The 12288-nt window shown below is 41.5% G+C and overlaps 1 protein-coding gene across 2 annotated transcripts in view; it reads right to left on the bottom strand.

Moving 5' to 3' along the window:
• Calu (calumenin) overlaps positions 1–12288 on the bottom strand; it is a 29556-nt gene that overhangs the window by 2549 nt on the left and 14719 nt on the right. For both annotated transcript variants that reach the window (XM_052722244.1, XM_052722245.1), the window contains exons 4-6: positions 8310–8476; positions 7592–7652; positions 1663–1862 (exon numbers count right to left, since the gene is read on the bottom strand). In XM_052722244.1, coding sequence (XP_052578204.1) covers positions 1663–1862; positions 7592–7652; positions 8310–8476 — 428 coding nt within the window. The remainder of the gene's footprint in view (positions 1–1662; positions 1863–7591; positions 7653–8309; positions 8477–12288) is intronic.

The following is a 12288-nucleotide window of genomic DNA, read 5'->3' as shown; positions in this document are numbered from 1 at the left end:
ACACACACACACACACACACACACACACACGCCAGCATCTTTTTCACCAAGAAAGTCACTAGTGAGCCGGGGATATAGTTTAGTGGTAAAGTGCTTGCCTCGCATGACTGAGGCCCTAGGTTTGACTCCTGTAATCAGAAAGCCAGACAGAAGAGTTGTTCAAGGCTAGCCTGGGCTACAGAGGGAGATGCTATCTCAAAGGAAAAAAAAGTCTCAAAAGTGAAAAGATGGGCCAAATATACTCAACAACTTCAGGACAGAGACACAAATCTGTTCCCTAGGCAGCAAACGCTCCTTTTGGAGTCAGAACTACAGGGCAGCTGCTAGATATGGGTGGAAGATGGCCAGGAACATTGTGTTGATACTCTAGGGCGCATTCTGAGGCCTAACAGTGAACTCTCCAGGGCCAATCTTTCTATCACCCCAACTCTAACAACATGAGTCATATTCAAAACAGGCTGTCACTCATCTCAAACAGCACCACGACTCCTCAAAGAGGACTGCTCACATTTCTCACAACTCAGGACATGACAGCTGGCTGTTGAAGTAATGCTGAGCAAGAACTTAAAACTTATCAAGCCTGCCGGGCGGTGGTGGCGCACGCCTTTAATCCCAGCACTCGGGAGGCAGAGCCAGGCGGATCTCTGTGAGTTCGAGGCCAGCCTGGACTACCAAGTGAGTTCCAGGAAAGGCGCAAAGCTACACAGAGAAACCCTGTCTCGAAAAAACCAAAAAAAAAAAAAAAAAAAAAAAAAAAAAACTTATCAAGCCTTAGTAAGGGTCTAAGAAACAGCATTTGAAGCCTAAAGAATGTTTAAAACAATTAAAAAAAAAAAAAAAAAAAAAAGCTGGTCTTTAATATCCAGGTCTCTGAAAAGGTGACAGGGCTTAGTGAAAATTTGATTTCACCTAAAATTTCACCTAAGCACCTCAGACAATTTTTGAATTTTAACAGGGTCCAGAGAAAATCTGGCTTATAACCACATGTAAAGGGCTTAAATTTTAAGAATATATTTGATTTTGGGAGTGGCAGTATACACCTTTAATCTCAGCACTGGAGAGAGAGGTAAGTGTGTCTCTGTGAGCTAGAGGCCAAGCTGGTTTACATTGTAGTCTCAGGCCAGTCAGCAAGAGCTATGCATTTAGAGTCTCAGCCAGTCAGTCAGCTGCCTGTCTGCCTCTCTTCCTCTAAAGAATTATATATATATATATATATATATATATATATATATATATATATATATATATACATATATATATATATACACACGTATGTGTGTATTTGATTTAGGATGGCAATGGCAATAACTGGCTTGGACAATAGGTAACAGAACACAGGAAATAACAGCCAAGAATTTAAAAAGACAATTTCCTGGGGATTCAACAGGTAGAGTTGATGCATGCTGGGTCAGGCTTTAAACCAACACTCTGCTGAAGCCCAGGTTTCTCCAACACTATGAGCACAGAGCAAACACTTCGCAAAATGAGATCAGATAGGTAGTGCTGTTCTGAAGATTTCTGGTCATTAAATTTAAGTCCTTGGCAGACTTAAGGTAATTAAGACCCTAAAAATACTCGGTGTCTTTTGGTGACATCTGTTTAAGGCAACTTCCTAGGAAGACTTTGGTCGTGGCTAAACTGCTTGGGCCTGGAATCACTTACCTTGTTTTGGTCTGACTCATAGACTAGATGCCTGGCTTCTGCCTCTGCATGGTCATAGTCTGAAGGGAGGATCCAGTCCTTGGTCTCCTCCTTGTCCATCTTCCCGTCCCGGTTCTTATCTCGGAACTCAAGAAACTGTTCTCGCTCTGTCTTCACCCATTCTGGCTCATCAGCATTTCCATCATGACTGTACATGTCACCTGTGTGCACAGACAGATACAACAGAATTAGTCTTGTTCCAAAGGCTCCTCATGCTAATCTGGCTTAACCCTTCTGGTACCCATACACAGTCACATAGTTTTCTTAGGCCAGACAGACTTCAGAAAGTAAGGTAGTTTTCCTGTGGCTTAACTGCTATCTTTCACAAGAATATTTCCAGATGCTGACCAAGTGATAGCAGAGCAGGGTCTGTATCTTTAAAGCAAAGTAGAAGCCCAGCGGTGGTGGCGCACACCTTTAATCCCAGCACTCATGAGGTAAAGGCAGGTGGATCTCTGTGAGTTCGAGACCAGCTTGGCCTATAGTGAGTTTCAAGACAGCCAGAGCTACACAAAGAAGCCCTGTCTTGGAGGGGTTGGGGGTGGGGGTAGGGGCCAGGAGAAAAGAAAAGGCAGAAATAAGGAGGTGAAGCTGAGCATGGTGGTGTGTAAGCCCAGCACTTTGGGAAGCTGAGGCAGGAGTTCAAAGCTAGCCTGGGCTACATGAGAACTTACCTCAAAATAAAAAAATAAGTTGACTAATGTCAACGAAGATTCCCTTGCTTACTACATTGCATTTTACCCCAAGTGGCTGATTATACTGGACCACTGGTTTAAGGAGGTATAGCTCTAAACTCTGAAGGAAACAGTCTACTTACTAGTCAATGCCTATATAAGTGCACTGTACCAGTAGTCTTCAGTTAGGACAAGCATGCCCTTGGAACACCCTCAAGAGTACACTGAGAAGGGACAAGCTAGAAAGAATCAAATTTCTGAGTCTCAACTACATAAATATATTTTTTTCTTAAAAATTCAACTGTGTAAGAATGTGGCACGGGGGCCAGGTGGGGGTGATGCACACCTTTAATCCCAGCACTCGGGAGGCAGAGGAAGGCAGATTTCTGTGAGATCGAGGCCAACCTGGGCTACAGAGTGAGTTCCAGGAAAGGCGCAAAGCTACACAGAGAAACCCTGTCTCCAAAACCGCCCCCCCCCCCAAAAAAAGAATGTGGCATGGCTCTTAAGGCTTCTATCCAGTTTCCTCTTCTACAGCCTCCCCTTCTTTACTTGGAATGAAACTTACTAAAGCATAAGAAGCTCTAGAGACAATGAAAAACATTGGTGTTGGTCTTGAGAAAGCAGATGGCCAGGAAAATTGGTAACAAATGCTTTCACATGTCAAGAGGCTCCTAAATTTTTGTGTGTGAAAAACAAAAACTAAGTCTGAATTTTAGCTATGAGATCATTAAAAACAATTCTGATGATAGATTACATCATAAATTTTGGCATATAACTCAAAAGCTGGAAGAACAAAGTAGCACGGCCCTCGCAAATCTCCATTCCACTTGGCTACACAGACAGGTCTTCACTACAGATACAGTTCTGTTTTCTATTAAGGTAGCATATGTACAGGAAGTGCCATTTGTTCAACTGGTTTTGAGACAGGGTTTTAGCCCAGACTGGCATCAAACTGGAGATGCTCCTGCCTCAGCCTCCCAGTTCTGTATAACATTTTCAGAGTAATTTAATATGTAAGACACTGAATACTAGGCTTTACTCTAGAAAACAATTCTTTTTGATATTTCCATTTAAATGCACAATACACTTGCAAGCAATTGTGTCAAGATAATTAAAGCTTCTAAGATAAAATGAATCAAGAAGAAACAGAAACATGTCTGCAAAAAATAAAAATAAATAAAATACAAATAGTAGAGAATGGCTTATATTTTTGTTTTCTCAAGTCAACACTATTTCTTGTTCATTTTGTGACTAGTAAATGGAATGAACACCCCTACAAAATTAAACAAAAATCAACTATAATCAAGGAATGGTCACACTATTGCCAAGCAAATATTGGCATTTAAGAAATTATATAGGGCTGGGATGTAGCTGAGTGGTAGAGAGCCCACTTAACGTGCTAAAGCCCTGGGTTTGACCTCCAGCGCCTAACACAAACACATAAACAAAAATAAATGTGTTTCCAGTTTAGCAAAGAAAAAAGGTGTATATTTTACATATTTACCTTTTTGCATGCATATAACTCAAAGCACTATTCCCCTTTTAACAACTATAAATGGAAAAATAACAATTAGCCGGACGTGACAGAACACATCTTTAGCTCCAGCACTCAAGAAGCAGGGCAGGTGAGCTCTGTGAGTTGTAACCAGCCTGCTCTATACAGTGAGTTTATTGCGTGCTCACTGTACTCTAGGATCATGACTGGCACCTACTTACCACCTTTTGTTTTCATCAAGAAAACTTTCAGGCCGGGCAGTGGTGGCGCACACCTTTAATCCCAGCACTTCGGAGGAAGAGCCAGGCAGATCTCTGTGAGTTCGAGGCCAGCCTAGTCTACAGCGCGAGATCCAGGACAGGCACCAAAACTACACAGAGAAACCCTGTCTCAAACAAACAAACAAACAAACAAAGAAAACTTTCAAACATACACATACTTAGGGAAAACCCCATAGATCTCCCACTTAGCTACCAACTCCAGCAGCTGCCATGGCTTTGCCACACATGCTCATCCATGATTCCCCCACCCCAATTATTTTAGGGCAAATACTAGGCACCACCTACTCCCATATACTTTTAAATTTTCTTATAGGACCATGACACCATTACCACGGTTTATAAAGTGACTCCTGTGCATCATCTACTATCTATTGCAAGTTTAAACTTTTGAATTACTTTTTAAGAGTTGGTGTATTTCAGCTTCACAAAATACTCCTGCCTCAGCCACCTAAGTGCTGGGATAACAGGCAGGGACACCACACCCAGCTTATACTGTTTTAGATGTCTAATTAAATATTTTAGAAGTGCACTTGAAAACATAGTGAACAGTGTTGAAATTTCTTTAGGTCTGGTGCAGTGGTGCACACTACTCCCAGCACCTGGAAGGCAGAGAGAGCCAGGAGGATCACCACACGTGTGAGGACAGCCTGGGCTACACAGCGAGACACTGTCCTAAAAAACAAAACCAGAAGCTAAACTATACCATGTGAGTACATTTTAAAGGTCTATGAGTAAAGATGAGGAAAAAATACTATTTAGTTTATTTAAAAAGTATTCAACCTACCAGATAATACGAAGGTATTAATTTTTTGGTTCAGACTGTCTTAGAAAGTCTGGAACCATAAATGTATCATAGAACAATGAAATGCATACAGACAAAATGGGAAGATGATTAGGATCTGGGCCAAACAAGAAAGGAGTAAATGGGGCTCTTTCACTCTTTCTTTTCTGTTCTTTTTTTACAAGTCTACTTCCTGTAATAATTTTTTAACTTTCTTTTTTATTTATTCTGTGTTTTTTACATCACATATCTTGATCCTATTCATTTCCCCGTCCCTTCGTGTCTGCCCCCCTACCTTTGCAACCTCCCCCCAAAAACAGAATAAAATTTAAGAGAAAAGAAAGGGGAAAAAAAGGAAAAATCTCATTATGGAAGCTGTAACAAGACACAGTGAGTCACAAAGTATACTTTTTTTGTCCATGTATCTTTCCTTGCAAGTGTTCATTGTAAAGAGTCATTGGTCTGGATCGAGGCCTCTGGTTTCTGGGATACTATCGACACTAGGCCCTCACTGGGACTCCTCTTGGATACCCTTTTGTTGCTCTGTGTCATGGAGGTCCTGCAGCTTTAGGTCTGCAGGACCAGCCCCTTCTCTTTCTTTATGATCTCTTTCCTAACACGGCAGACACTGGCACATGCTCACAAACTGGAGGACACTGCTGGGGAGAGAATCTGAGGTCTCTAAACACAGCACCCCAGCTGCACAAGCTTGCCATAGTTACTGACCTACAAAAGAAAGCTATACACACTCTTGATTGTTTTGTAGCTTCACAACGTAATTCCTCTGCCCCTGAATCTGTAAGATGCAAAAGAAAACCTGTACCTCTTTATTTGGCCTCAATGCTTGCAAGTGATGTTACTTAACTGTGATAAGCCTGAATTTCTCTGCTTCAGAAGTTTAAATGGGGAACTCAGCTTTATCAACAAAAATGCCAAAACCAAGAATAAAAAGATAAAATACTTAACAGTAGAAAATATGTTAAACATCAACTTGGGTTAAGAAAACAAGACACTGTCATGATGAAACTTAATTATTTCACAAAAACCCTCTCTTCCTGTTCACCTCACTTTCTGTCAGGGATGATGAAAGAAGACCTAAGTAAAGAAGTGCCTCTGCTCAGCGCAGTTACACGCAGTAACAGAGTAAGCTTTAAGACTCCCCTTCAGGCTTAATACTAAATACCTGAGACCAGAGATCAAAAAACAAAACCAGGCCGGACGGTGGTGGCACACGCCTTTAATCCCAGCACTCGGGAGGCAGAGCCAGGCGGATCTCTGTGAGTTCAAGGCCAGCCTGGGCTGCCAAGTGAGTCCCAGGAAAGGCGCAAAGCTACACAGAGAAACCCTGTCTCGAAAAACCAAAATAAATAAAAAAAAAAAAAAAAAAAAAAAAACAGAAAGGTCACTAGAAAAGTTACTATGAGCAAGTATGAATGTGAGTGCAACAGAACTGAGAACCCAGAAATCAATCTATGTATCTGCAGCCACAAGGTTTTCAATAAAGAACGGAGAACCTCTTCAGGAAATGGATATCCATGTATAGAAGACTGAATAAACCAGACACAAACGCGAACCTCTAAACTGTAAGATCAACAGAGGAACACGGAAGTCATGACTCAGTACAGACAAGGAGAGTTGTTGAAGACGCCCAAACACAGACAGCAAGAGTAAAAGCAGACACACGAAATCGTACCAAACTACAAAGCTTCCGCACAGCAAAGGAAACAGTCAACAGAGGAAGAGACAGCCAGCAGAAAGGGACAGAAGAGCCAAGCGACTCACTCAAGGCTAGCCTGAGCAACACTGTAAGGCCCTGTCTCAGTACTCAAAAGATATGCACTAGAATTACGTTTCAAAACAGAATGCCAATTGTAACAAAGACACTGAGTAATCAGAAAGCCATTTGTTAAATTATTCTCAGGATATAATAAGTTTCACAGGGAAGTAGGGAGTGGATATGATCATGATACATTGTATACACATATAAAAATTCTAAAGAATAAAATAAATACTTTCAATCCTCTCAAGTTTCATTTGTAGCCCTGCTTCTGCCCCTCAGAGACCAAAAAAAAAAAAAAAAAAAGGGGGTGGGGGGGGGATGGCCAAAATAAACACCCTAGATGAAATGGAAACTTATCAGAGACTGGGAGAAGGTGCATAACACAGTCAGTGAACCTTGGCTGGTCACCATTTACTAACACTTTGTTCCACACAGTCCAGACTTGCCCTGAACCCCGAGCAGTTACCTGCCAAGTGCTGAGATTCATGCCTGGCTTTTCCATCACTTTATTTCATACACTTTCTTTTTAAATTATTTAAAAATTATGTGTACATATATACATCTGTGTGTCTTTGTGAAGGTATGGCGTGTGAGAGTCAGGCGGCTATGGAAACCAGAAGCAGGTATCAGATTCTCTGGAGTGGGAGTTATAGGCAGCATGGGTGCTGGGAACTAAATTTAGGACCTCTGGTCAAAACTGGGACATGCCAACCTCTCCTGTCCAAGTGATACTTGCAATGACCTCACTACTATTCATCACATTGGTCTGGCTTACCAATCTGTTAGGAGTTGACCTATAAGGTCAACTGTTTCTATGGATGATTACAACTTCTAAAGCATTTCGGTATTTAAGGACACTAGAAACAGGGAACTTACCAATATACTCCTCTAGATCAATGAAACCATCAGCATTCTTGTCTATATCCTCCATTGTTTCCTAAATAGGAAAGAACAAAAGACTGTTAGTCTCTGGTGGAATTTTCCAGAAGATGGTATGGTATGTGGGGTTAAAACTAGGAAGGATAGCACACACGTAATCCCAGCTTTTTGGGAGCCAGAAACAGTCGGATCAGAGGATATGATGCTCATCCCACGTTGAAGGTCTATATACAGACCTATATAGAAAATCCCAGGTCAGGGATATGGAGTGATAGCCAATCTCGAAGCCAGCTAGTCAACCAACCCCAAATACACACAAAAACAAAAACCCAAAACCAAACAAAAAAAAGAAGGAAGGAGGGAGGGAGGGAGGAGGGGAAGGAAGAAAGGAAGGAGAGAAGGAAGAAAAAAAGAAGGAAACTCATTCTTCTAGTTAGAAAATTGTTAAATATTAGCAATTACTTATGCTTCTACCTATAATAACTATGAGTCCTTTGGAGGACACTATCAAATGACAAAAGATTGTAGCCCTAGTCACACTGAGCTCTTGCTAATGGGAGATGAGTCTGCCTTCTGTGAGAACTCCTGAGTATCACAGAATTACCTGGCTTCTGAACAGCAATCATAGGATATGTTTGTTAAGTCCTCTTAAGGCACTGAAGCAGCAGCAGAAGGAAAAGGTGAGTTGCTGTTGGCCATCCTTGGCCTTGCCTACCTGCACAACTATGTCTTTCATGTAGTCATACTCCTCAGGGTGCAGGAAAGCAGTGAATTCCTCCTTTGTAGCAATTAGGTCTCCATCTTTATCTGCCATTTTAAACCTCCGCTCATCTCTCACCATCATCTGTTTATAATTGAATCCATCATCAGGGTCTGGATCATCTAGAAAACAAAAATTTAGGCCAAGTCTTAAAAGGCTTCCAGAAAACACAAAAAAGGTACAGGGATCAGACTGATTTCAAACAAGATAAACCAAACACTAAACACACAGGTAAAGTTAAACCAATCATGAAGAAATGATTTTGAGTTCAGAGGCAGCAGTAGAAAGACACTTGGTTTGGGACTAAAGTTTCAGTGATCACACCTCCAAATGGGGTCTAAGCTGAAGGTAAATGAAGCCATTCAACATTGAACTGGCCCCTGATTAATTAACTCAGTTATGTGCTGTTTCATCATACTGGTGTTAAGGTTAAGAGAAGGCTTGGATTTCTTAGTTCTATCTGGGAAGCAGTGGAGGCTTTAAGTTACACTGGGTGTGAATCTATCACCTTTAGCTGTGTGTGGCCTAGGGCAAGCAACTTTTTTCTTTTGATTTTTTTTTTTTTTTTTTTTTAGTATTTTATGTGCACGAGTGTTTTGCTTACATGTATATCTGTGGACCATGTATGAGCCTAGTGCTTGCAGAGGTCAGAAGAAGACCCCAGATCTCCTGCGACTGGAGTTACAGATGGTTGTGAGTCACCATGTAGGTGCTGGGAATTGAACCCAGGGCATCTGCAAGTGCTCCTAACTACTGAGACATTTCTCCAGCTCTTGGGCAAGAAACTTAACTGTGTCTCAGTCTCCTACTCTGTAACATGAGACTGTGCCTACCTCACAAGTGGTTATAAAAAGTTTAATAAGAAACAAACAGCTGGGCAGTGACGGCGCACGCCTTTAATTCCAGCACTTGGGAGAGAGAGGCAGGTGATCTCTGAGTTCTAGTCTGGTCTACAGAGTTTGTATCAGGACAGCCAGAGTTACAGAGAAAACCTCTCTCTCTCTCAAAAAAAGGAAGGAAGGAAGGAAGGAAGGAAGGAAGGAAGGAAGGAAGGAAGGAAGGAAGGAAGGAAAAAAGAAACAAACGAAACTAAAATGGCTAGACAGCTGCCATCATTTTTATTAAATGTCAGAACTTCCATTAAGACTCTAGGTATCAAAGGTCTTTGTCCTTTTAATTTTAACTTCATTTTAATGTCACCTGGATAACAAGAACATCACCATTCTGAATGGTCCCACTGATCCTCTCCCCAAAATCTACTGAAAATTACAGGTAAAAAATACAGACTGCTCCAGGGGTAGAGAAAGTAGGTCAATAGTTTTTTTAGGGACTGAGGCAGACAGGAAGGTAAGACAGGAGGACATTTTGGGAAGTGATAGATACATTTTAGATGTCAATTATTCTTTGATCAAGCTTTTATTAGAAAATAAATATTAAAATATGGAACTGGAGAGATGGCTCAGTGGTTAAGAGCACTTGCTGCTCTCCCAGAGACCCTGGGTTCAATTCCCAGAACCCATACGGCAGCTTATAATTATCTGTAACTTCAGTTCCAGGGGATCTGACACCTCTTCTGGCCTCCTCTGGCACATACCCATACACAGAAACAGAAACACACAGAAACACACACACACATACATACACACACACACACACACACACACACACACACACACACACACAGAGTAAAACAAGATCTTTAAAAAAAATCATAATATAACCAAATGGAATGTAGACTAACCTAACTGTTATGATTTTGAGTTGTACAAGCAACAGCTGGTTCCACATCTAGGAGACTAAAATTTAATTTCCCTAAGCTGAAAAAATATAAAGGAGCTAACTGCAGAAAAGTAAGAAACTGGGCTGCTGTGTGGACCAAAAGACCTAGGAGGTATGAAGATACTTTGAGCAGTAGAAAATACCACATTAAAATTAGGAAATTAGCCGGGCGGTGGTGGCACACGCCTTTAATCCCAGCACTCGGGAGGCAGAGCCAGGCGGATCTCTGTGAGTTCGAGGCCAGCCTGGGCTACCAAGTGAGTTCCAGGAGAGGCGCAAAGCTACACAGAGAAACCCTGTCTCAAAAAACCAAAAAAAAAAAAAATTAGCAAATTATTGTTCCTGTAACACACTAAATAAAAAGGCCACGGTACTATTTGTCTAAAAACTCACTGTTCTCTTTTAACGATAATAGCATATCGTTGATGCTTAATATTAGAGGCCAATCTTTCCATATTTTAAGCACTTAAAACACAAAACGAAACAAGAAAAAAGCTGGGTGGTAGTGGCACACCCCTTTTTAAGGGAGGCAGAGGCAGGCAGATCTCTGAGTTCGAGGTTAGCCTGAACTACAAGAGTGTTCCAGGACAGCTCGGGCAACACAGAGAAACTGTCTGGAAAAACAAAACCAAACAAAACAACAAAGACAGGCCAGGCATAATGACTCACGCCTTTCATCCCAGCACACCAGAGGCTAAAGGGCAGAGCCAGGCGGATCTCTGTGAGTTCAAGGCCAGCCTGATCTCCAGAGAGTTCCAGGTCATCCAAGGCTACATAGTAAGACCCTGTCTCAAAAAATCAAAACCGGCCAAACAAAAAACTCCCACAAACAAACAAACAAACACCCAAGCAACCAAACAACAAAAACCCAAATTAAAAAAACAAAAACAAAAACAAAAAACTGCCCTATTCTGAAAACTAAACAGCTTGAAGCTTCTTTGTTGATCATCAAGAATTTAGTAAACAGTACTAATATTAGTTCACACAAGGCTGTGGGACCCTGCATAGGTAAAGTCAAAACCACAGTAGGTTAGAGACAGAGAACGAAGGAAACAACATCTTTCTCAAATACTAAGTTGTCTTTTAAAAACAAATACCCAGTTTCAGTAAAGTTAAGTAACGGTAGTCAACTTATGCGTTCAGACTAGATTCCTATGAGCCCTCTGTCTCCTTCCTTGGGGTAAAACATGGTGACTAGAATCAAGTAGCCTGACAGTAACACACACCTATAAAAGACCAGAAAGGGAAGGCAGACTACTTGAAGTGTGGCGCCTATCCCAAACACCAGTTTACAGTCCTTGCTGGCCTTGCTCTTACTCAGCCTCTGGTCCTGCTCTAAGCAGGGCTAATCTTGGAATCTTTTATTTTTACTTATGAGAGACAGTGCATACAGTACAAATGCTCCTTTTGTGGAAGGTGGAATCACTGACGAGCCTTTAAAAGTTGAGCTGATTCACACATAAACTCAAATCGAGTCAAGAACATGTTCTCACAGAACTCCTCAGCACTTGTTTAAAGCTGGCCTGCTACCCGCTGAGGGCTGATCACCCATAGTCTCCTAGGACAGAGGCCTTATAAAGACATTACTTCTTCAGCCACGGCTTTGCCTTGTGCAGACTCAGGCAGTAGAAATACCCATTACATTGAATCATCAGCCCTCTGAGGCAAGAAAGCTCTCAACAGATTTTTATGCACATAATTATACATAGTTGAAGCAGAATTCTGGACAGCAAGGGAGTACCAAAGGCTGAGCCGAGATTTATTAGCACACCATTTTGTTGAGATCACAGATAGTCTAGTCTATCCTTTGCTTCATATTTATAATTAATTCTGATTAAGTCAGAAGGGTGTTGGGTCTCAGCCAGAGAGCAAGAAACATGGAATGCTTCTCCATCTGTGCTGGGTTCTTAATACACATGTTCTTAATTTGGTGGATATGTTTGGTTCTTGGCTCAATGTCAAGCCCTGAGAGACTGCCTCTTTAGTCTTAGGAACAAGAACAAGTCTCTTCCCCAGAAATCATGCCGTCCTGTAATTAACACGACAGCTAGGTGTCTGGTGGGGGAACAAACCTTTACACACTCCTGTTAGTCATTGGTGGGAAACATGTCCTGCAACCCTAATTTGCCTAATTTCAGGATTAAAGTACAAAAAG

Source organism: Peromyscus californicus, unplaced genomic scaffold (assembly GCF_007827085.1).
Source record: "Peromyscus californicus insignis strain IS unplaced genomic scaffold, ASM782708v3 Scaffold_6__1_contigs__length_162567912, whole genome shotgun sequence".
NCBI classification, from domain to species: Eukaryota; Metazoa; Chordata; class Mammalia; order Rodentia; family Cricetidae; genus Peromyscus; species Peromyscus californicus.
Note: the sequence above shows the minus strand (reverse complement) of the source record. Positions and strands in the feature narration are given on the sequence as shown.